The sequence below is a fragment of the Tenebrio molitor genome, chromosome 1 (genome assembly GCF_963966145.1).
Source record: "Tenebrio molitor chromosome 1, icTenMoli1.1, whole genome shotgun sequence".
Lineage (NCBI taxonomy): Eukaryota > Metazoa > Arthropoda > Insecta > Coleoptera > Tenebrionidae > Tenebrio > Tenebrio molitor.
Window position 1 is genome coordinate 30695634 of NC_091046.1, and position 23604 is coordinate 30719237.

The window sequence follows — 23604 nt, forward strand, 5'->3', positions numbered from 1 at the left end:
TGGCAAAGTGTGTTGCGCCAGTATTTCGCTGTTGATGTGAAATGTCAATTGTACCGAAATAAATATTAACACGAAATATTTTAGTGCGAGAACGTTACTGATAGTATGTACTTTCCTAGTTTGTTATAAATTGTGGTGAAATTGAGTTAAATTTGGTGTGAATTGTAGATTAAAATTGTAAAATAATTACGAACCTAACCTCTTCTTCTTGATTATTAACAGTTACAAGAAGGAAGCAAAATTGATTTAAGAAGGAAAGTTGCTGATTGTTCAGTGATTACATTTTGAGTTCTTCTATAAATAGAATAATAATAATAATAACGATGTAGTTGATTTATAAATGTCAAATGTCAATTACTAATAATTCTAAATGTGAATATTGTTGTCTTTATGGAATTGTAAAAATTTCTTGTTTATACAAACCTTATTTGAGTATTTTTCAAGAAAAATGACAAGTACAGCAATGGAGGAGTATGAATTAATGAAAGATGCAAAATATAGGATGTATGTTGCAGCTATTGACAAAGCTTTAAAAAATTTTGAATATACATCCGAATGGGCCGATTTAATATCAGCATTGGGAAAATTAAATAAGGTATAAATGTGTTTAGTGATTATTCATAAACACTCCATATTTGACTTTCAGGTTTTATTAAGTTATACAAAATTTCCAATAATTCCACGAAGAATTAAAATTAGTAAACGTCTTGCACAGTGTATGCATCCAGCATTACCATCTGGAGTACATCTTAAAGCTTTGGAAACATATGACATAATTTTTCGATGTATGGGGACAAACAGACTCTCTCAAGAGCTTTTCATTTACAGTGCAGGTATTTATTTTTTTATGATATATTTGTAGTAACAAAAACTAATGAATATCATCCTCTAAATGCAAAGGTCATATATTTAAATTTCTTGCTAAAATATTTTTTGAATAAATATTTTTGTTTCCTGATAAAATTTTATATCATAAAAGTTTTGTTATCATTTGTTATCACTATGTGTTTTCTTTTATGGACTTGTTCAATATTTATATAGTTTCTGATTATACAAAATGTAGAGGTATTTCTTACTTTTTTCTAAATTGCCGGTGGCTATGTTTGAAATGTGTACATACACATTAAGAAGTTTAATAGTACAGTCAAACCTAGATAACTTGAACTCAATCAACATTCCAGATCAAATTTTGATAAGTTGAATTTTTTTTTATATGTCGAAGCGTTGTGTTGCAGCTCACAACCATATTTTATGGTATTTTATTTCAATAACTCGAATTCGCCAAATTGATGATGTAAGAGGGCCACAATATGTATTTGGATTTTATAACAACAGTTTGTTTAAAAATATAATACACATCACGTGAAACTCTAGCTGAAAAACAAATCTTTACTTTAGGTGGTTAACTTGCCACATTCAGTTGGTTTTATTTTCTATAATGGAAGGCGACAAAAGATAACTCAAAACTATTGGTAATTCAAGAAGTGGAAAAAAAAAGACATTGCAGTTGAGTTTGGTATATCACCAAGCTCCCTGTCCACAATAATAAAGAATTAAGCAAGATAAAAAAAAAACTTCATTAAAGGATTGCAACATATCAAGAAAAAAGGGTAAAGCAGTTATGTATTACTTTACCTTATTTATTACCTACTACAAATTTTGTAATACAAACTTATTTAGAATTACTATGGCGGACAAAAAATTTCGTCCACAACTGTCATTCCACTCACGTATACTCTAAAGCAGCCTTTAGGAACGCATAACTTCACTTCACATGTTGACATATTGTGTCAATGTTCTTATGGGTGACAGTAATAAATGTCAAACTTTAATTTGCAAACGTCAATCATAATGACAATAAAGGTTAAACTACACCCAATTTTTGTGAAATGACAGGAAAAGGGTGGACGAAATTTTTTGGCCGCAATAGTAGGTACATATTGAGTAGGTACTCGTTTTCTTAATTTCGGTGACTCGAATTTTCGATAAGTTGAACTGTTTTGGCTTTTCCCTTGACTTCGAATTATCCAGGTTCGACTGTATTGTCTGTCATTGGCTTGACATCAAAATGTGAGGCTGGCATTATGTCCAACTAACCCCATTTTCGATTTTTGTCATTCTTGTCATCGTGACAGCGATAATCAAAATTAAAATTGGGAAAAGAAGCGTGCACGAGAGAGAAGTGCTACTACAAATCAGTTATGCTAGTGCGTCATGATCTGTAAGTTACGAAAAGGGCGAAGGAAACGCCAAACAGCTTGAAAACCTTCAGTTTGACAAACTGACACATCAGTCTTAATGACAATAAATGGTCGCTCGCATTGATTTTTTTGAAATGTCAGAAATTTGCTGGCCTAAATTTATTGTCCGCCATAGTACATGTCAATAATTATACATATACTTTGCGCGGATTAACGACCATTTGCTAGAAGTGGGTCGTGTTAAAAAATTTATAATGAAATGTGGATATCAAGAAAAAGATTAATATTCTTTATACATTGATAAATAAAGTTTATCAGTTGTATCAAATATGGTGCAATATCAACATGTGCTTAAATCACTTGATATTGAAAACTAAAAATCCAATGTTTTTCCCTCTTGGGTCCTTCTTTAAATATTTTATTTACTTATCATTAAAATTAAAACAACAATTAATAAAAGTAGTTCGGCTTACTTAAGTAATTGCCTAATGCAGTGATACCCAAACTTTTCACATCTAAAAATCACTTTTCTATTTATGTACGCTTATTATGTTATGGACTATCAGCTTATACAACGTAGACACTATTGCTCAGTAATTTAAAATATCGTATACCTAATATAAATAAAATACAAAAATTGCAAAAATTTGAACAGCATTTTCTTTTAACACGTAAATCAACCCGCAAAAACAACATGGAAGTAGAGATATTTTCATGTTTGGTGGCGGAAACAAAAGACTGAGAAATGTCACAAATTTGTATTGTCAGTGTCAAATTTCTCAGAGACGTTCGTGATTTCGACAGAAATGCAGCAAATTAGCAATAAGACAGTTATTCATCATCGAACTAGAGAAATAATTTGTAATACGTTTGATTATATGAGAATAACTTTTCCTTTTGAAGCACTGACAAAAATTGGTTTCCTCAGAATTTGTTTTTTCAATCTATTCGAATTGTCTTAATGACATTTTATTTTTTAGAACCTAAAACAATAATTGTGGACTTGACAGCAAAATTCTAACCTTAACTTTTTTACGTGGCAAATGTGATGAAAAGTTGTACAGATTGAATCTGGCTTTGATTCTGATTGGTCAATTTTAGTGGGCGGAGCAGATAAAAAGTTACAACGGCAATACTATAACTCTTCTCTCGAACGATTCACCAGCATGTCTAATTTAATTTGAAATGTCAAATTTTATTTGTCAATGATGCGACTATCAGTGTGAAGCCATCAACAACCGGAAGTTACTCCACTTGTACCATTTAAAAATAAAATTCAGTGTCACCATCTCAAACAGTCCTTCTTGATCACCCCGTATATCGGGTGTGTCAAAAAGAACGGACAGGCGTTTTAGTACCACAGCATAGCATAACGTAGACCACGATTTTGTATCAAAAACTGTTCTGCAGCTTTCAGTTGAAGAAAAAATTCTCAGATACTGAAAATGAAAATGGCAGCAACGCAATAGGTTTAATTAAAAATACCGTATGTAGTTGTCATGGTTACATTTTTTTTTTCTGTCAATTGTTGATCAAAACGCCTAATAACATTCATACAGGGGTGTTTTTCGTTAGGAAAACGCATGGTATATGACCTTGTAGTTAAATGTAGCTTTATTTTCTGCGGCACCAAGAGCTAAATGCGGTGAAACGTATTTTGAAAACAATTTGAAAACTGTCACAATTTCATTGACATTTATTTCATAAAGATGTTTTTTTTTTCGTTGTTATGATATGTTAGCAATGTTGCCTGGTTTGAAAACTACTCCCTTACACTAAATTACATCAAATTTAACATTGACGAAGAAACGGAATTCAAACGTATTCGTGAAAGAAATTTTTGGATATCTGTTGAGGGCACCTTTGAAAGTTGGCTCATACAATTATGTCCCACATCAATAACAGGATCATTTAGTTTTACAGGTAGTTTAGTTGTAACCTGCAAAAGCTCTTGCGCGTTAACGAAAGGCCAAAAGCAAAAAAAAAAATCTTATGTTTCATGATTAGCCTAAATTGTGTACCTTCTTTGGTGTCCGTCCTTTTTGACACACCCGATATAACTTGTATCTACAGTCGCGATTATGAAATGTTGATCGTCAAGGTCATTTTGAAATTTCCCGCTACTGTCACAAATTAAAAATTTCGCCTCCTTAATTAGGGCCAATGTCAATAAAACGTCAATGAAAACATTTTTTTCAAAGTTATTCTAAACATTCAAAATTATGGCCCCAATATCGTATTTTAACAGAGTAAAAATTATTTCGCTGATAGAGATGGATGTGTCAGAAGCTAGGGTGGCAACCCAGTTGGGATTTTCAAAAAGTTGACAAGATCTTGACAAGACAAGACAAATAGAATTTATTAAAGGTTATGCACATTAAAGCACTTTCCGTTGCGTCAAAGAATGACCTGGACCACCAAAATTTATTGCTCGCGACAGTACATCCACAGCATATTATAACGTTATAATAAAAAAGTATTGCCAGTTTACGCGCAAAATCCTTTTCGTTCTTTTTTCAATAGGGAAGAAACCTCAGGCATGAGCATCAATATGGTTCTTTTTCACACTAAATGAATTCATGAATTCAGTTTTGTTTCTATAGAATAGAATAGAATTCAGTGGTTCGTTATTTATTCGAAAACCTATACAGGGTGGGGCGTCGTATACACGTATAATTAAATAAAATTGTCGAAATTTTTCACACTTACCTGGGTATTGGTAAGGTACATTTCATAATTGTTTGATAAAGTAAATTTTACCAAAAAGTTAAATTCTGATTTTTATGCTAACTTACCCAGATTCACTTCCTATAATTATTTACGAAATCAGCGAAAAAAAAACACCAATTAAATTTTGAATTAAACGCAATTTTACATTTTAACCAAAGAGTAACTATATAAAGAGGGCTCACTAGAAAGAAAAGTCGTGTTTCTTGACAAAGATGGGAGATGTACCCCCGTTTAAATGTCCTCTCGGTTGAAATCGGGTATTTTCCTACGTTATCGTGAATTCAACCAAGATCAACGCTTGCAATTGGTCCATTTTCCGAACAAACACGCGGTCTGGGAGGAAAACATAACCAAAAACCAAAGTTTTTAATGTGTCGAACTAGATAGATATGAACAGCCGTGCTACTTTATATTACCTATTTGTTAAAAGCTAAGGTGTTGACATTATGAATCCATCGAGCAAAAAATCTAAAAGGGGCGGAAACGTTTGTTCCTACAAAGGATGTACAAATAAATATTACTCTTGTTCAAGTGACAAAGTTTTTTCACTTTCCGAGTGATGAGACAATATACGTTGGTATTTCTTCAAAAGTGCTATATAAATCGTGATTATTTATAAATTACCTACCTATTAATTTTTGAAGGTGCAAGCAATGGATTAACCTTTGTGGGCGTGCTGATTTGTTGTGCAAAAGTCACAAGGACCTTCGTACTCATATCGTGTGTGCAGTGCACATTTTCATAATGAAATGTTTGTAAATATTACAAACAAAAAAAGTCTCTTGACAATGGCGATTCCAACAGCCTATTCAGAGGATGAAATTTTTTAATTTTTTTCTCATTACGAAAACGATATTTTTTCAATTCTAAATGTTATTATTTTGGTGCAACCGGGTTTGATTATTCTGTCATTCAAATTTCCCGCACAAATTGTACCCTGATTTAAAGGGACAAGGATTCAAGGTCATACAATGCTTCGGTGAAACATCAAAGAGACCGACAGAAGTGTTCGGTCTTTATCATCCTTAGTCTTTGTTTTAACATTGAAAATCATTTTTATTTATGACCTGCTACTTGTGCTGTTGTAAATTTAGGTGACAATGGGAATTGTCAATTTTATGGCAAAACTGTAAATAAGAGGCTCAAAACGGTCGGCTACTAGTGAATGGTCCTTTTGTTGGCAAATTATACCATTTGGGCCATAAATCACGCGTTTAAATAAAAAAGCGAATTATTTAGCTAACCAAGTCAAAATTTGTAATTGTGCCACCAGGGTTTGATGCGCTAGCAGGTACAGATTCATTTAGCGCAAAAACTTTATAGGTAAATTCTATGCTTGATGCTAAAAGGGCCAATGTCAGTATTTTGCTGTTTTGAGTTAATCATACATTAGATTTTTTTCTTGCTCTTTTTCATATGCTAAAAGGCCAGTATCAAATTCAAACAATAGCAGAGATATAAATGTAATGGTAGCCAATGTCACTATGATCTCAACCACATCAGCTAAGGCTAAAAGACCAATCCCAATTGTAATTTTCTCAATGTCACAATTTTGACATTGGCCCTTTTAGCATCAAGCCACAGAATTAAGAGTTAATATCAGAAAACTAACAAAACTGTTACGGCCTTATTTATTAACAAAACAAATTTTAAAAATCCTCAAATATCCCTTTCAATAATTGTTAGGTACAGTCGAATGCAAAAAAAGTACACAAAAATAGATTATTTTATTTTATAAATGTGGCTTTTCTAATGCCGAAAACTTCGTGTCTACTTTTTTTTGTATTCGACTGTATACAGGGTATTTTCGAAGTTGAGGCGTTCCTTTTAACATGTGATAGTATGCGTTGTTCTAAAGAGTTTTAGCCAAAATCACCTTAGTAAAATGTGTACGGCAATGAAGATACAATAAGTTAATTTTTTTGAAATTTTCGAAACCGGTCCTGCTCAAATTTACGCTGATTTGTTAGAAATTAGAATTGACAAAAAAATATCAAATGAGCATGGACGTTAATCAAAAATACTGTCAGAGTTGTCATCTAATTAGTCGGAATGGCTTTATCGTTACGAAAATAATGAGCTTACGGATATGTTGCTAATGTATAGGTAATGTTATCACGTTATTAGAATGCAGCTGCGGCGTCTAGAGAGTACGCAGAGCGATCTCCAGAAAGACACCACGTCAGTTATTAATCTAGTACCTACAGCGAAGAAATAGACAAGACCGGGCTTAAAATGTTAGAAAACAATAAAAATATACAATCAATTATCTCCGTTATACAGGGTTATTCTAAATGATTGTAGTCGAAATAGGCCATGCCAATGTTATTACATTTTTACCGCTTTCATGTGAACTGTCAGTTTTGTCGCTGTCACTGTCATGTTTTAGGTGAAAAGTGCGGTGATGAGCTTTTTATTTATTTTTGTTAAATTAACAATTGAATCCACAAATATTGAGTTGTTGTGTACTCACTTATTCATATCATTTTTATGTTTTTTTTTATGTGGAGCGGCAACCATAAATTTTACATTCAGTTTTCACGCCTACTTCGACTACAATCATTTAGAATAACCCTGTAGTATTGCCGTTAAAACTTTTTATCTGCTCCGCCCACATAAATTGACCAATGAGAATCAAAGCCGGATTCAATCTGTATAATTTTTCATCACATTTGCCACGTAAAAAAGTTAAGGTTAGAATTTTGCTGTCAAGCCCACAGTTAATGTTTTAGGTTTTAAAAAATAAAATGTCATTAAGACAATTCGAATGTCAAAAATTTTTTTCTGTGTAAATAAGATTGTCTTAACAACCTATTTGATTGGTAACTAAGAAAATGTAATGGGCAGGGCGGATAAAATGTTACGTTGGCCTTGGTAGTATAATACAAAAATTTTACTAAGAAGATTTAGGCCCTAAAATTCTTATGAATAATGTATAGTATCTCATATTACAAGGAACGCCTCAACTTCGAAAACACCCTGTATTAAAATATAAAATTTCGACAATTTTATTTAATTAGAAGGCGTGATTTCTTGCGTGCGCGTATACAACGCCCGATCTTGTACATATTATTGTAAGGACAAAAGAAAAAAAATTACTTACAGGGTGTAGAATGGATTTTGGTACATACACTGCGTTTTTTATTTCGCTGAACATACAATGTAAAATGGCTATGTTCAGTTCTAAAATGGACAAGTCAATTCATTTGAAATGGGCAACCAAACTTACAGATCCATGATCCTATGTTCGGCTATAATATAACTAGTGGTATGATTATTATCGATGATTAATCATACCACGTGTTATATTCGATGAGACAATATAATGAATGAAATGCAAAATTATTCATTTATTTGTCAAACTGACAAATTTATTTCAATCAAAAATCGTAACGACGAAAGTAAATAAGATAATTTTTTTGTTTTTTATTATCGCTGTGATAGCCATGCAACTAAGGACTTTACGCGTTTTCATTGGATCATTCATGACCACGTGATACATGAATTATATCACAAGAGAGTGAGAATAAATTGAAAATAATTCGACAGATTTTCGAAAACTTGTTGCCATCTGGCAACAAATTTGAGAAAGAATCTGGAGAATTATTTTCAATTTATTCTCACTCTCGAGGGGTATTCGGAGGATTATTTTTTCATGAGTACAAAATCAAAAATACAAAAAAAAATTATATTATCGCACTGAATCGTTTTTCGTTCATTTTCAACAATTGATGACACTTACTGTCAAATTGAAAAATACGTTGTCACTAAAGAAAAATTAAAACAAAATACGAACTATAATTATTCTCACTTGGATAATGTACTTAGATTATTCTCACTAATAATGATACAATTGGATAGATTTGAACATGTGATCAAAAATGCTGATGACCTATTGGAAGTTATAAACATGAAAAAATAATCAGTAAAATATAAAACTCACGGTAGACACTTTACGTGCAATAGTGAAAATCGTCTGATATTGGCCCCTCTAATTATTTTCCAACAAAACCTTAAACGCAAAAGTTGTAGAGTAAAAAAAAATGTACCTACATCCTTTTCTAATTATTTTCTAACACCTTCTAGTTCTGTTAGACAAGAAAAATTAAATATTAAAAATCTACCGATAAAATAGTAATAGCCATGACTCCCGACAACAACGAAGTTCATTTTTTGACAAACGTAACGAGTTTGCTGATTCCTCACAGAATGAACTCTTTTAACAAAGAAGAAAAAGTTAACTTCGTAAAATGGTATTACTCCGGATTGTCTTTTAGAGACATGCAAGCAACATTTCATGTATTCTATCCGGAGCGACCAATTACAAGTTTGACAAGTTTGACATGTCAAATATCATCCATTGTCATATTGGTTGTCACCTCGATTACACTTCCCATTCCCAGCTATTGCTATTTTGACAAATCCTTTAATTCTTTTTTCCATTATTGTATACTTCCGGAAGATGTTAAAAAACAAAACAAATAAGAATTGGGAAAAAACCCAAAAGAGTTAAATATATTGCAGTTACAGATGCAATGCAACAATGCAATTTACACTTTAATTGAGAGGTATCTTTAACAGATAGTTCAATTAATAAATCGTTTATCATCTTTATTTATTACATGTAAGCATCCAAATTTTAAGTATTCTGAAATATGTAGGTAACTCACAATACAAAAATAATCCTGTATTCTCGTGGTTAAAATCTTTTGATGCAAGTGTGAAATACTAATAAAGGAATTACCATTTATACGCGAAGAGTCTCCAGTTTAGGCGTTAAGAACTTTAAATTAATTTTTCTGTTGCACTATATGAATGAAATAATCAGACACTTTGTTTGTGTTTGTTTGGTGTAGTTTGTATCTATAAAGCAGTATTGTGTTTGTAAGGTTGATAACACTTCTTTGTTTTATTGCTCAGAGATATGAACTGAGTACAAGCTGCAAAAATTCAAAGTCGTTGCTGCCGCTTTATCTTTGGCTATTGATGATTAAATATTCTACATAAAATATCCGAACACGACTGTGTTTTATTTTTAATATCAACCCCTGAGTATATTAACCAAAAATTTCGCTAGATGTGGTCTCTATTTGTATTTGATTTCTAAGTACAGTGTGTCCCCAAAAAAGAAGACGAGTCCATAACTCCGTTATTTATCGGAAGATTTTAATTATCTGGACACAAAATTAAATGGTTGTTAATAGGCTATAAAATGGCCTAATAAATTCAAGTATAGCCCCATGGGCTTCAAGGGTAAACTGTCAAAATATTTTTTTTCAAATGGGATTACATATCTTTTTTTAGTAATTCTGATAGAGATTTTTATTCTGAAAACAACAATGTATCACAAGTATACACTTAAATACCAAAAATTCACCAAAAAAAATGTAAAAAATTGCTACTATCGTCTATGTTCCATTTTGCGCTAAACATTGGCGGCATATCTGCGCAATCCCACATGTTATTATTTGTCATTTGTTTTTCCAGCTACCTTAATTTGGTTATTAACATTGTAACGCAATGCATTTTGATAGCTTTTCGCTTTGTGCTCGTCATTTGTTTCAAAAGTTAGTGTTATTTTTTTTTATGTGAAGTTATACTTGTGATACATTGTTGTTTTCAGAATTAAAATCTCTATCAGAATTACTAAAAAAAAGTACGTAATCCCATTTGAAAAAAAATATTTTGACAGTTTAGTCTTGAAGCCCTTGGAGCTATACGTGAATTTATTAAGCCGTTTTGTAGCCTATTAACAACCATTTAATTTGGTGTATAGATAATTAAAATCCTCCGATAAATAAGGGAGCTATGGACTCGTCTTTTTTTTTGGGACACCCTGTATAAACTATTCAAACAAAACAATAAAACATATGGTATTATAATTATTATCAATGTATGTACTTATTTATGAATCACCTTTACAATTTAGTGTAATATTTCCATTGTTATGAACAGGATATATCACAGAGATTTATTTCAAAACAATTTCTGCCCACTTATTCATTTAAAAGTTGCAGAGATACCTGAAGTGAATTGTTAAAATAATCCTGCTTAAACATTATTTTATTTACATATTAGGTAAATTCATTTGAATTTAAAGTTCCGTCGATTAGTAATGTCGATTCACGTAGATTGGGATTATAACAATCGTTGTGATTTAGGGCCTGATTTCAAGTTGACTTGCGACGGTCGCACTTATTGTTGTCATGGTAACGTCGCAAGAGAGAAAGATGACGCATATTGGTAATTAATGTGTACGACAAAGATAGCTACACATTTGCGCTGCACCACCTATTTGCGACCATGACTTGAAATCGAGTTTTCTAATTACTGCTGTCAATTCTTTATTGCAGTGTGTTAAGAAAGCTTTTTAAATAATTTCTTTAATTACCTATATTTACAGTTAATTGTAATACATTTATTTTTGACAGGGTTGTTTCCTTTATTGGGCCATGCCGCAATGAATATAAGACCAACATTATTAACGATTTACGAATCACATTTTGTACCTTTACGAGAGAGGCTACGTCCTGCTCTCAGTGGATTTCTTAGTGGTGTTTTGCCAGGACTAGAAACGGGTTCAGATCATTTTGACAGGTATGATCAATGAAAGTATGTCTCTTTACTTTTGATGCAGCCATTTAAATCATACGTGTTGAAGATGTAAATAAATATGAGAACGTGTTAGTTAAAATTAACATTAAAATTGTAAATTTATGTAATGGTTAAAGTTAATAGACTGTTTTTAGGACTAATTCTCTTTTGGAAAATATTTGCGATGGTGTTGGTTCAAAATATTTTTACACTTGTATATGGCAATGCGTCACTAATAATAGTCCCGTAAGGTTACCGGCAATTAGTTACGTTTTGGCCCACTATAGTAGGAAATTACCAATGGATGATCAACTTTATTTGATGGGGCACGATATAGATCTCATGGTAAGTTTTATGTGGCAAGTGTGAATTTTATTTGTTAATGTAGTTATTTTAAGGTTTGCGGTTTATGTGCTGCTGTGCAGGATTCGAGTGTGTTGGTTCAAAGATCAGCTTTGGATTTATTAATGGTATGCTTTCCGATGCATAATAATCAGCTGTTATATGCAGATATGGTCCGACTAGTAACAGCTGCATTATCCACAATTTTAAGGCGAGATATGTCACTAAATAGGTATGTTGATCAACAAATGAAAGTTATATATAGCTTCCAAACAAGGTTGCCATCACCATAACAGTAAAATTATTGAATATACTAAAGAGAACACGTGTGCATACTATTTTATTTGTTTGTAAGAAGCGTGGGTTTAACGTTGTAGTTTAAAAAAAAAAAAACATTATTTTATTGAAGTTACAAGTTCACATTTACGAGAGGCCAGAATTTCTAAAATTAATACTCGTAAAATTGTAATTACAAAAATGTATCTGAAATGAAACGTGTGTAGGATTTAAGATTTAATAGTTATTTTTATAATAAGTGCCGAAAGCAACCCATTACGTGCAAGTACAGAATGTAACGCACGAGATGAAGGCCGAGTGCGGAATCTGCACGAGTACAATGAGGGACATGGAATCCTGGGCAGTCTGCTATTGTCATTTCAAAAAGTGTCAATGTAAATGCACCTTTACTGTCATTATGATTGATATTTTCAAAAAAACTGTCAAATTAACTTAAGCTTGGTTATGAGTAGTAGCTAAGGTATGGTTTAGAAATTTTTACAACTGAATGACACATCTGCCCAGTTTTCTGTGTCCCCAATAGTACATGTAATTGTTTTCGGCACGTGATATAAACAACAATTTTGCTACAACTGTTAACTGAAAAAAATTGTCAGAATAAGATTAGAATTTGCAAAAAATTTATATGTAAGTACGGTCGGTGGACAAATAAAACTGGGACACTTAAAATTTAATCTATGTAAATCAGACCATTGAAGTGTCAATATATTTGTCAGTGTCTATACAATATGTCATACCAAAGTTAACCTATTTGTGATAAAGCCGTAATTAAACGATGCAAATTTGTAAATTTTGACTTATCTGATTGTCATTTTTGTCCCAGTTTTATTTGTCCATCGACTGTACCTTTTATTCCTACAAGTCGTCATTTTACGATGTTGCTAAGCTAGAGGTATTTTCATATTTGGTGGCGGAAACAAAAGACTGAGAAATGTCACAAAAATGTATTGTCAGTGTCAAATTTGTCATAAACTCCGTAAAAAGGCATGTTGAGGTAAATTGAAACTTTCGCTAAATTGATTGAAAAAATACATTCCAAGGGAACCAGTTTTTGTCAGTGGTTCAAAAGGAAAAGTTATTCTCATATAATCAAACGTATTACAAATTTTGTCTCTAGTTCGACGATGAATAACTTTCTTATTGCCAGTTTGCTGCATTTCTGTCGAAATCACGAACGTCTTTGAGAAATTTGACACTGACAATACAAATTTGTGACATTTCTCAGTCTTTTGTTTCCGCCATCAAATATGAAAATATCTCTAATTTAATATTTCTGTAAACAAAAAGTAAATATGTTCTTTTTGGAAACCTCAGACACAACTGTTGCATATGTCTCCCTTCCAACAGTTGTCAAGGCGATTTGTGTTACGTAACAATAAAGAAATGAAACAATTGTAGCGAAATATGCAAATATGTATAGTATATTTTTATATGCAGACCATGTTTTGTTTATAACAAATTTCTTTCTTGATTTGTCGGTGCATAATATTCAATCAAGAAAACGTGATAACAAACATAATACCGAGCGATCATTTAAAAAATAAATCGAGTTTGCTTTGGAGCCTATGCTATAGCATGGTTGCCATAGGTAACACGCCGACTCGATTTATTTTTTAATTGATCGCACCGTACAAAGTGCGTAGAACAGAGATAATTTATCGAAATACTAACCCTGCCTTTCATAGTACAAATCGACGCTACTCCGCTAAATGGTCACAATTTTTCTTTTTTATTTTCTTTGTTACTGAAGCGTTTGTTATTTTCAAATGAGTTAGTATGGTATATGTTAATGTTTCAATTTTTAGGCGTCTTTATTCGTGGCTTGTAGAAAGCGAAACAAAACCATCCCATGCCCGACCAGAAAATGATAATAGTAACATTTCGGACGTTCATAGTACTATCGCATATGATTTGCTTAATGATGCTATAAGGATCATTTTGAAAAAAAGTAGTGCAGAGGTACCTCTAGATATCAGGCCGTACAGATTACTGACCTCTTTATTCGACAAACCGCAAATCGGGCCAGTAATTTTAGACAGCATCTTATACGATGTATTTCGAACACTATACTTATCATGTTTACAACAGCAGAAACAAAAGAATAGCTCTGTAAGGTGTGTGTCGTTCAACGGTGATATAACGAGTTTGAAGAATGCAAACGAAACAATATTAAACAAACAGTTCGTTACGAAGAAATGTCAAGAACTAGTTAAGAATGCTAATCTTCTGTTCAACACTCTTCAGAATTATTATATTTGGTCATATATAGAGAAATTATATGCCAATTCTGTAGCTAATATAAGAAATTATAAGACCAGAGACAGATGTCAGGTGAATGAGATTGGAGCAGGACCTCCACATATTTTGGAAATTTGCATACTTACAGACTTTTTACTTGACGTTATACCAATTGAATCATATGCAGAAACTACATCAAATATTTTACCAAATTTGTTTAATAAAATAATTACAACTATGAAATCAAACATCGATGTTGTTAATCAACATGAAGTGGAGCAGAGCTTGTTGTTGTGTACAAAAATATTAAGCAAAATTCAACCGATAACTGTAACCCAAATTAAAGAAATGGAGGTTGATTTAGATGGTTCAGGTGTCTTTCTCGAGTCAATCGAGAAGTCAATAGAGCCATCAGTTGTGGCAGAAAATAAAAATGTAAATGAAGAACCTAGGACTGCGTTAGAGAAAAGCAAATCTGATTCAAAGATTAACGAAAACTATAGTAAAAACGAATTAACTATTGATGATTCTAGCCGAGAGCGGTCTTACAGTAATCAGATGTTAAAGAAAAAGGATAAGACTAGCCCTAAAAGTGAAAAGAAATCAAAAAACAAAAAATCAAAGTCTAGCTCTAAATTATATGATCTCAATAAAAATGAACCTGCAGATTTAAACAGCACTGATAGTGTAACAAACGACCAACCAGAACCTCAAAAATCTGAAGTGGAATCAGTCACAATAAAAACTGCTAAAATCGAAAATAAATATTTTATCAGCTGTCTGGACGAATATAAGAAATTTTACGTTACTTTTATTGTGTCGAAAATATTACCTGACATCAGCATGGATATATTGTTAGAAAAATTAGTATGTGATAAAGATGAAAGAACGAATCGTTTGATTAAACTTTTAGAAGAATGTTTACACAGAAAAAGTGAGTTTACGACAATTGATTTTAATAATATAATAACGAAAAACGAAATTTTAACAGCGACGAATATAGCACCTGAAAATGCTTCGAGTGAATACGAGTCTGCTATGAACGTTGCTTCAAACGTTCTCTTAGAATTTTCAGCATTCCCAAATTTAATTAGCAATGACGTTAAGCAGTCATTACCAGAGTGGCTCCAAGCTCTAGTTGCTGCAGCTTGCTGTAAAGATTCATCAAGAGAAATTCAAATAACAGCTATGAATACGTTGTTAGAAATTTTTAGTCTGGCCAGAAATCAAAATTTTCTGAAAAAAGACGACTGCAACACTAACATTGTCATTACTGGTATTTTAGAAAACGAATATGTGTATTTTATTGAAGAGAATACTGTCATCGTTGAGGTAAGATAAACATAAAGTTTCACTTAGTAACTGCAGCATAGTATTTCTAAAATATAATAATTATGTATTTATTGAAACTGTAAAATATTCTTTTTTTAAGGAAATGTCCCAAATTTTATGGAATTTATTAGGAATTTTAAATAACCAGAAACAGTTGCTGTTGTGTGTAACACTTTTATATCAAATACATAACACATTCGACAATAAATGTTTCGTGGAACAAGTAATTAGCAGATACCTGTCAAGTGGAAATATAACTACGGAATATGTGAAACAGTTTTTCTTATTATGGCATTTAGGAAGAGATTTAAATATTAAACTTCCTCCCAACATGACGAATATAAGAAATTTCGATCGGTGAGTATATTTATGCAAAGATTTTTATCTTCTTTTCACATACACAGCCATTGAGTATTTTTAATTCTTAATTCTTGTCTAACGCGATCAACAAAATTTTCCATAAGGGGAATTATTTCACTAAAAATTGCTCAGAAGAGTAGCAGTAAATAGTTAGAAATTAACTTCTCGAAAACAAAATAGCTTTTTTAAAACTTTGTTTTCATATTTTATATTCCCTGTTTAATACGATACAAATTAGTTGAGGTCCACTAGTATCACTAGAAACAAAATAACAAATAACACTTAATAAGAACTTATGCTAATGAAATAAAAAAAAAATAATGAAGCAATTTTTATTTTAAGATCCCTCCTAAAAATTTTGGATAACCTTCAAAATACGGAGAAACCAAATTTGCAGTTGTTGGCGGAATCATTTTTGACGCACAGCCTCCTTCATGGCGACATTCCGAGAATTATAAACCCAATTTTGGTGAAGTTATTGGCTCCGAATACTGCTCGAGTATCGATCAGGCACGTAAATATTAACGATTCAGATGTTCAAAGCGAGATAACAACTCAAGACAATCAAAAAGTTGAGGAATATCAAACTAAGAAAATTTACGCCGTAAGCAGCCAAAATGGAAATATCATGTATCATTTGACCACTGATCAAGATCAAAAGCCCACAAAGAGAAAATGGTTTACTTTTTCGAAAGGTGGAAAAAAATATTCCCCCACTGTCGTTAACACGACAACTAGTGTTATGGATGATTTAAACATAGTTACACGAAAGAATAAAGACTACAAAAACGTACAACTCACACCGAAGCTCGATAAAACTGCCAAGGGAAATATGAAAGTTATAATTAACCCGTTAAGCTCGAAGGAGATTTATCCGGATGGACTTAATGGATCGTATTCCAAAATTGACTTGAGCAGTTCACATCGATCATCGAGTGAAAGTCTGTCCTCCAGTAACGATTGCACCCCGGTTAGTAATGAATTTAAGTCTTTTCCACCAGAGGGCAGTACGGATAGAGATTCGGGATACGATTCTTTCATAAAGAGCAAAACACAGTTGGATATCTTGTCTAATTCTTCAAACAAATTATTGGAAAGCATTGAACCAATTTCGGATGGAATTAAGGATGAGAGTTTAAATGGAAACGCCGTCAAAATTCCAAAATCTCAAAGTTTTGATGAAAAATGTTGTGGGGGTCGAAACGATGATATGGAAAATTCACTAGTGCACAGTTGGTCGTACTGCATTTCAGATTCCGATAATCTGAATGCTGAATTAGAAATTAGCACTAGCGCGGAAGAATTTTTTAAAAGAAACGACAACGTGATAGTTACAGAAATTATTAATGACATCATAGATAAAGTATGTAACTTGGTGGACAATAATGTTCACGTTCCACATAGACCGACCGATTTGGATTTGAGGTCTAAAATTACAGTGCACTCGTCCAAAAATTGTGTTTTATATCCAATACATTCACATATATGCCTATATTATGACGTGTTTGATTCTAATCAAATACTTTACGCTTTACAAACACTTAAAAATTGCATCTTGTGTAACTCACAATTATTTATTAAATGTTTGGCCACCAGTGGCATTAAGAACTTGAAAAACAATGACATACTAAATTTGCTAGCTCGGCATAGAAAATCTCTTCTGGGTTACAGTTTTTCAGGGGAGTTGAATTCAGAGTATCTCAATTTTTATAGAGGTTACATGTTTTTGGATGTTGTTATCGCAATATGTTTAAATTACGCGAGAACTTTTTACCCTTTTTTGGAAGATCTTCACGTCACACCCCAAGAATTAAACAATAACCTAAAAATTCAGTTGGAAAGTTTAGAAATCTTGGATGTTATTGTAAAAAATCTAATAACAATGGTCAATGAGAATTCGAAAGGATTTTCAAGTTATATTGCCGATATGTTGATTAAATGCAAGCTTCAAAAAATCATGCTTCATTGTCTGTTGACTTCCGTAAGGAATTTTGATGAAGAAATGACTTTCGCTGAAGAGGTGTTGTTATTCAATAATTTTCAATTATATGATGCAAATCACAAAGTAGGTGAACACGTTGAAGCTTATCAAATTCAGCTCCTAAGGTATGTATGTACGTATATTTTTTAAACTACAATGAAAATAATGTGTTGCAGGTTGATCAATTCATTAATCATTTTGGAATACCACGTTTTTTCAACAGTAAAACCAGTTAGTGGGTCTTCTCAGGAATCAACGACTCCTTCTACTGGCGAACATTTGAACTACACACCCACAATACTAATTCCACAACAAAACATTTTTCTATCAGCCGTAATGAGCGCACTGCGTCATAAAAATATGAAAAATTTACATGAAAAGTGGTTGAATATGATAACATCCTGTTTGCCCTATTTTGGAGAAAACATTAAACAAATTTCAATAAGTGTCATTCACCAAATTTGCAACAACATTGAAGAGATAGCTAATAAATATACACAATGTGAAGTTGATGGGGAACTGTGCTCTGATTATGCCGTAACCCAACTCGAATCACTCACGATTTTGTGTCATTATTGTTTGTTGGATTCCTCACAAACTGTAAATCAGTTAAATGTACCTATCAGTGCGAGCACTCCTATATCTAATCCAGGGGAAATCTTCAATAATCTCGTTAGCGCGTTTTTCGCTCCTGTGGGTTTAGACATTAATTCAACAACAAAACAAAATTCAGATCATTATCAAAATGCAAGAAAAACAATTTTAAGCCACATGCCTAGAATCATTTCCAGTGTAGCGAAATTGTGGCAAACCATAGTTAATTTGGAAAATGACAACAATGGAGTCTACGGGAATTCAAAAGTTGTAAAACAACAACTTCTAGAGTTTCTTAGTCCTATCTCTGTGAATCACGGAACAAGCTTTTTGGCAGCAATAGCGGTCGCATGGTATGAAAGGAGAAACCTCTTTACGAATATCAAAACGGTAAAGTTGTTAACATGCATTTCGTCTTTGATCCTTCAGATTTTTTTAAATGTAATCTAAATATTACATAATGTTGCTCAAATGTTTCAGGTTTTGCCCGAACCTAATGCTGGCCAAAATAACTTGGTTTATCTCATATCGGCCATAAGAGTCATTCCACTTGATAATTTAGTACAAACTGTAACTGCTGTGATAAAAAACCCTCCTCCGACTGAAGGTCTCAGTGCTGACATTTGTTTGGATGTCTCCGTTTTAGAATTATTTTACTGGTAAGAGATTAAGCATTCATATTAAATATCTTCGTCTGTTATCCAAAATTGCAGTTACATGCGCAACGCCTCTCCGACCCAATTAAGTGAAGCGTGGTCTTCTCTACTTGCTTTGATAAGAGAAGGTTGTTCATTAACTCCTCCTGCACAATTTCTTTTAGCTGCCCTTTTGCACGAATTAATGATTAAATGTTGCCCGTTAGAAGAAAGAAAAGATCAAAAGGACCTACAAGATGTCACGGCTAAAGTATGATCAGCAGATCATGTTTCAATCAAAATTGGCTATTTTGTTTTTAGTTAATTGAATGCGTATCCCAAGTATGCGGTTCATGTTTAGAACAAACAACTTGGTTAAGGAGAAATCTAGCCGTGAAAGAACACGACGAAGAATTAACTCCAGAAGCGAGCAGTCTAAGCGGTGCTAGTTCTGATATTGTTGTCGGAAATAGCCACAGCGTTCAGGCTCAACTAGTGTGTTAACTTACATCATAAATACGAGAGTTCCAATGACTTTGTTTCGTGTTTCAGGTTTTGTCTGAAATTTTAGCTCCCATTTTAGACATCTGTTTTGGTTCTTCCGAGAAAGATAAAGTCGTTACGATTTTAACGTCGTTAATGTATAACATTGTTCCATACCTTAAGACGCATACAACCAAAAATATGCCCAGTTTCCACGCGTGTTCTAAGTTATTGGCGGGTCTCAGCAGTTACCAATATACAAGAAAAGCATGGAAAAAGGATGTGTTTGAATTACTTCTAGATAATTCTTTATTTCAAATGGACTATTCGTGCATAAAATATTGGAAAGTTATTGTGGATAATTTAATGACACATGACAATACAACTTTTAGAGATTTGATGAGTAACTATGAACGATAGATTAGTAAAAACAGTCTTGTTTTAATAAATTGTTATAGGTCGGGTTTCTTTAACGCAGAGTGGTAGTTTAAGTATCTTTTCATCGAGAGAACAGGAATATGAACAAAGAGCCCAATTATTAAAAAGACTGGCGTATGTGATATTTTGTAGTGAAATGGACCAATATGCCAAGTATATGCCAGATATACAAGGTAATTAAATTATATAAACCATTTTAGACCGTTATAATTATAATAATTGTGAGCGGTGTAATACCGTGAGATCATTTAAATTTATAATTATTAAGGTAGGTAGGCCATAGCCAAGGAGGTTAAAGTAAGAGGAGGGAAAGCCAGTTTGAAAAAGTGATGCCACCCGCCAAATCGTGCAGAGCCATAAAAGGTTGTTAAACAAGGGTGGTTGGTGGGGATGGTCCCAGTGGCGTATAAAAGACGGGGCGCACAAATGCATTTATTGTAATTTGTAACAAAAGAAGTAAATTTATAATTCAGAAAAAACTATAAGTACATGACGGGGCGCACTGGAACATTTGTTGTAACATAAAAAGGCTTAACACCTTGTTGCGGGATGCGGGGGTTAAAGGAACGCCACTGGCGTCAAAGCCATGCGGTACACGGTGGGCCGTTCAAGGACGTTCGCGGTCATAAAAGGTTGCTGGAGAAGGAACGATTGGCATCACTTTCAATGCATTACCAGCATAGGGCGCTTTCCCTCCTCTTACTTTAACCTCCTTGGCTATGACTTAAGTTAGATTGACAACGCTGTTGACGTTTAGGGTTTTCATGTTCAATCGTTTTACTGACAATCAAGAAAGTATTAAAAATGTTCTCCCCCGGTTTGGATATACCGGGACATTTTTTTAACTCTGAACATAGTCCATACTTATTCCCTATGTTCAGTTTTAAAAAGCAGATCAATGCATTGTGAGTTGCTATGCAACCAACTATACCGAACACCAAAGATTTTGAAATAATGTTAAAAATTGTTCCGATTGTTGGAATTGGTCTATCATGTGTTGCATTGGAAATGTCACGCACATTTCTAATGCTCTGATTGGCATAGAATAACTGCATTATGTGTATTTCTTCTTCAAACAACTTGACCATTTTGTTAAACTGTCAAGTATTTATTTTCGTTGCCTTGGTTACATGATTACATACATGAATTGACCTGTGTTTTTTAAAACTGAACATAGGGAATAAGTATGGGCTATGTTCAATGTTAAAAAAATGTCCCGGTAACTGTTAACTCGCCGTTTCATATTTTGTATTAAATTTTGAACCGTCACTTTGACAATTCAAATCAAATTGTCAACAGTGTTGCCAATCTAATTTTAAAGTAATAGCCTACCTTAATTATAAATTTAAATGATCTCACGGTATAACGTTAACCGTTTTAAACTGGAAACTAAAAATTCATAAACATAATATTTTCAACACTTTGGTCATTCTGTTGAACCGAAGAATTACGACTGCCTAAAATGAATTTTGAGGTGCTTCCAAAAATTTTGAGACATAAGTCGTCGTAAGTAATTTTGTAAATTTAGTTTTGATTTACTTCCTATATCCTACATGTTCAAATTTTTGGGAGCACTTTTGAAGTAGCAGAAGACATTTTATTATTTCAGACTATACATTTTTTTTAGAACAACTGACAAGTAGCTTAAGACTGAACGTACCAGGCGTACAAGCACAAGTGTTTCTTTGTTTCCGCGTAATTTTGATCAGAATGAGTCCAATTCATATTACATCTCTTTGGCCAATTATTATCAGCGAAATGTTGCAAGTTTTTTTACAAATTGAACAAGAGTTACTCACTGACACAGAAGAGTTCAGGTGAGATTTACTTTTAATAATAACTGAAATATATAAATAAAATAAAATTTAGAAAGTAAATAATGTTACACATTTTATATTTTGGTATGTAATTCTAAATGCTGTCACTGCTTCTGAATAACCTGCCGGTTATTTAGTCCATTTGTATATAGGAGTGGTACTAATTGTTTAAGATGGTAGTTGTTGTAAGGCGTGTATGGTAGTTTTTCAATGGGATATTTTTTGATTGGTGGAATGTTAGTGTTAGTATTGGTAACTAATGAGGGATTTAGTAGTTTTTAGAAATGTTGTTGGTATTGTCTAACAAAACTTTGTTTGTTTGCATCATGCTGGGGTTCGATGTACAGGACAGGCAACAGGTAAATTAAAAAGTTTGAATTTGTAACTAACCAAGCATGCACTTTCACATATCTTTCTAACGTGCTTTTGTCAGTAGAATATAAACTTCCAACACTTTTTTATCATTTCGATGGTACTTGTAGTAGTTTTTGTTTCTCGTAAATTATGTACACTTTTTTTATAGTTACCATATAAAGTTATTGTCAACTCTCGATGCAAGTTGGTCAACGAATAGCAACAACGGTTTGCATGCGTTAGGTCATCCTCATTGGTTAAGATTACAGTTGGCTACAGCTAAGTTGCTAGATTTAGCATTATTATTACCTGCAGTGTCTTTACCTCAATTTCAGATGTGAGTAATAGAAATAGTCCACATATTATGATGACAAACAAAATAAAATGTATAATTATTAGGTACCGTTGGGCGTTTGTTGGAGACGATCTAGAAAGATTACATCCTTCTCCAGGTGTATCATTCATTCCACATGTGGTTAGAATTGCAAATCTCATGGATAAGAAGTTTACTGACACACAAATAGAAACTCTACCGATGAAAAGAAATGAGTTATTGTTAACAATGAACAGTATTAATCAACTTAAAGATCTGCACAGTTTTTTTAAAACGTTGAGTTTATGTTCCAACCGACACAGAACGGAATGCAGTAAAATAACTACAAGTGACCATTCTTTGAATGACAGACAGTCTGACAAGAAATTAAACATGATTTTAGAGAAAATTGACAAGATAGTTGAAATGGATTTTCTTGACAAAATTCCAAAATAAGTTATTATATTTTCCAAAGAATTCAGTATTTAAGAGATCCTGTTGTGAAACTTAAAAAAAATCGTTTTTGTGTGTTAATTATCTTAATACTTGTTTAGATTGTTATATTAATACTTTGTGTTTATTTATTGATTTATTTCTATTATTGTTATCGCGGGTGTAATTTTATTGTACATAAGTAATAGCATTTACAAGAATGTGATTTTATATTGTGATGTGACTGAAGACGTTGGCATTGCCTAAATGTAATTATTTATAACTCTGTAGATAATTATACATTTTGCTACAATAAGCATATTGGGATAAAATGGCAATTGTTTTATTCATCCACAGTTCTTAATTTCTACAGGAAATAAACCTGGGTAAGCAGAGCTACACATTTTTTCCGACCCCGTTTCTTCATCGATTAAAAATTATTTCTATAATAGTTCAAGTGCAG

The 23604-nt window shown here is 32.6% G+C and overlaps 1 protein-coding gene across 4 annotated transcripts; it reads left to right on the plus strand.

Annotated features, from left to right (window-relative positions):
• The first annotated feature begins 1 nt into the window (after position 1).
• On the plus strand, positions 2-23473 carry LOC138122436 (protein dopey-1 homolog). 4 transcript variants are annotated; one of them, XM_069036692.1, is made up of 19 exons: positions 2-103; positions 445-595; positions 647-833; positions 11363-11528; positions 11681-11870; positions 11924-12099; positions 13970-15734; positions 15835-16091; positions 16437-18200; positions 18252-19059; positions 19150-19328; positions 19383-19575; positions 19626-19799; positions 19857-20190; positions 20246-20398; positions 21853-22042; positions 22390-22401; positions 22566-22733; positions 22796-23473. In XM_069036692.1, the coding sequence occupies exons 2-19, from the start codon at positions 449-451 to the stop codon at positions 23163-23165; spliced, it is 7233 nt and encodes a 2410-aa protein (XP_068892793.1). In that variant the 5' UTR covers positions 2-103; positions 445-448; the 3' UTR covers positions 23166-23473. The 4 variants fall into 4 exon arrangements, 3 of the variants coding, with proteins under 3 accessions (XP_068892793.1, XP_068892795.1, XP_068892794.1); XM_069036694.1 differs by having other exon boundaries at positions 32-595; positions 13970-15336; positions 15394-15734; XR_011156503.1 differs by lacking the exon at positions 22796-23473 and having other exon boundaries at positions 32-595; positions 22318-22401; positions 22566-22703.
• Positions 23474-23604: the final 131 nt, after the last annotated feature.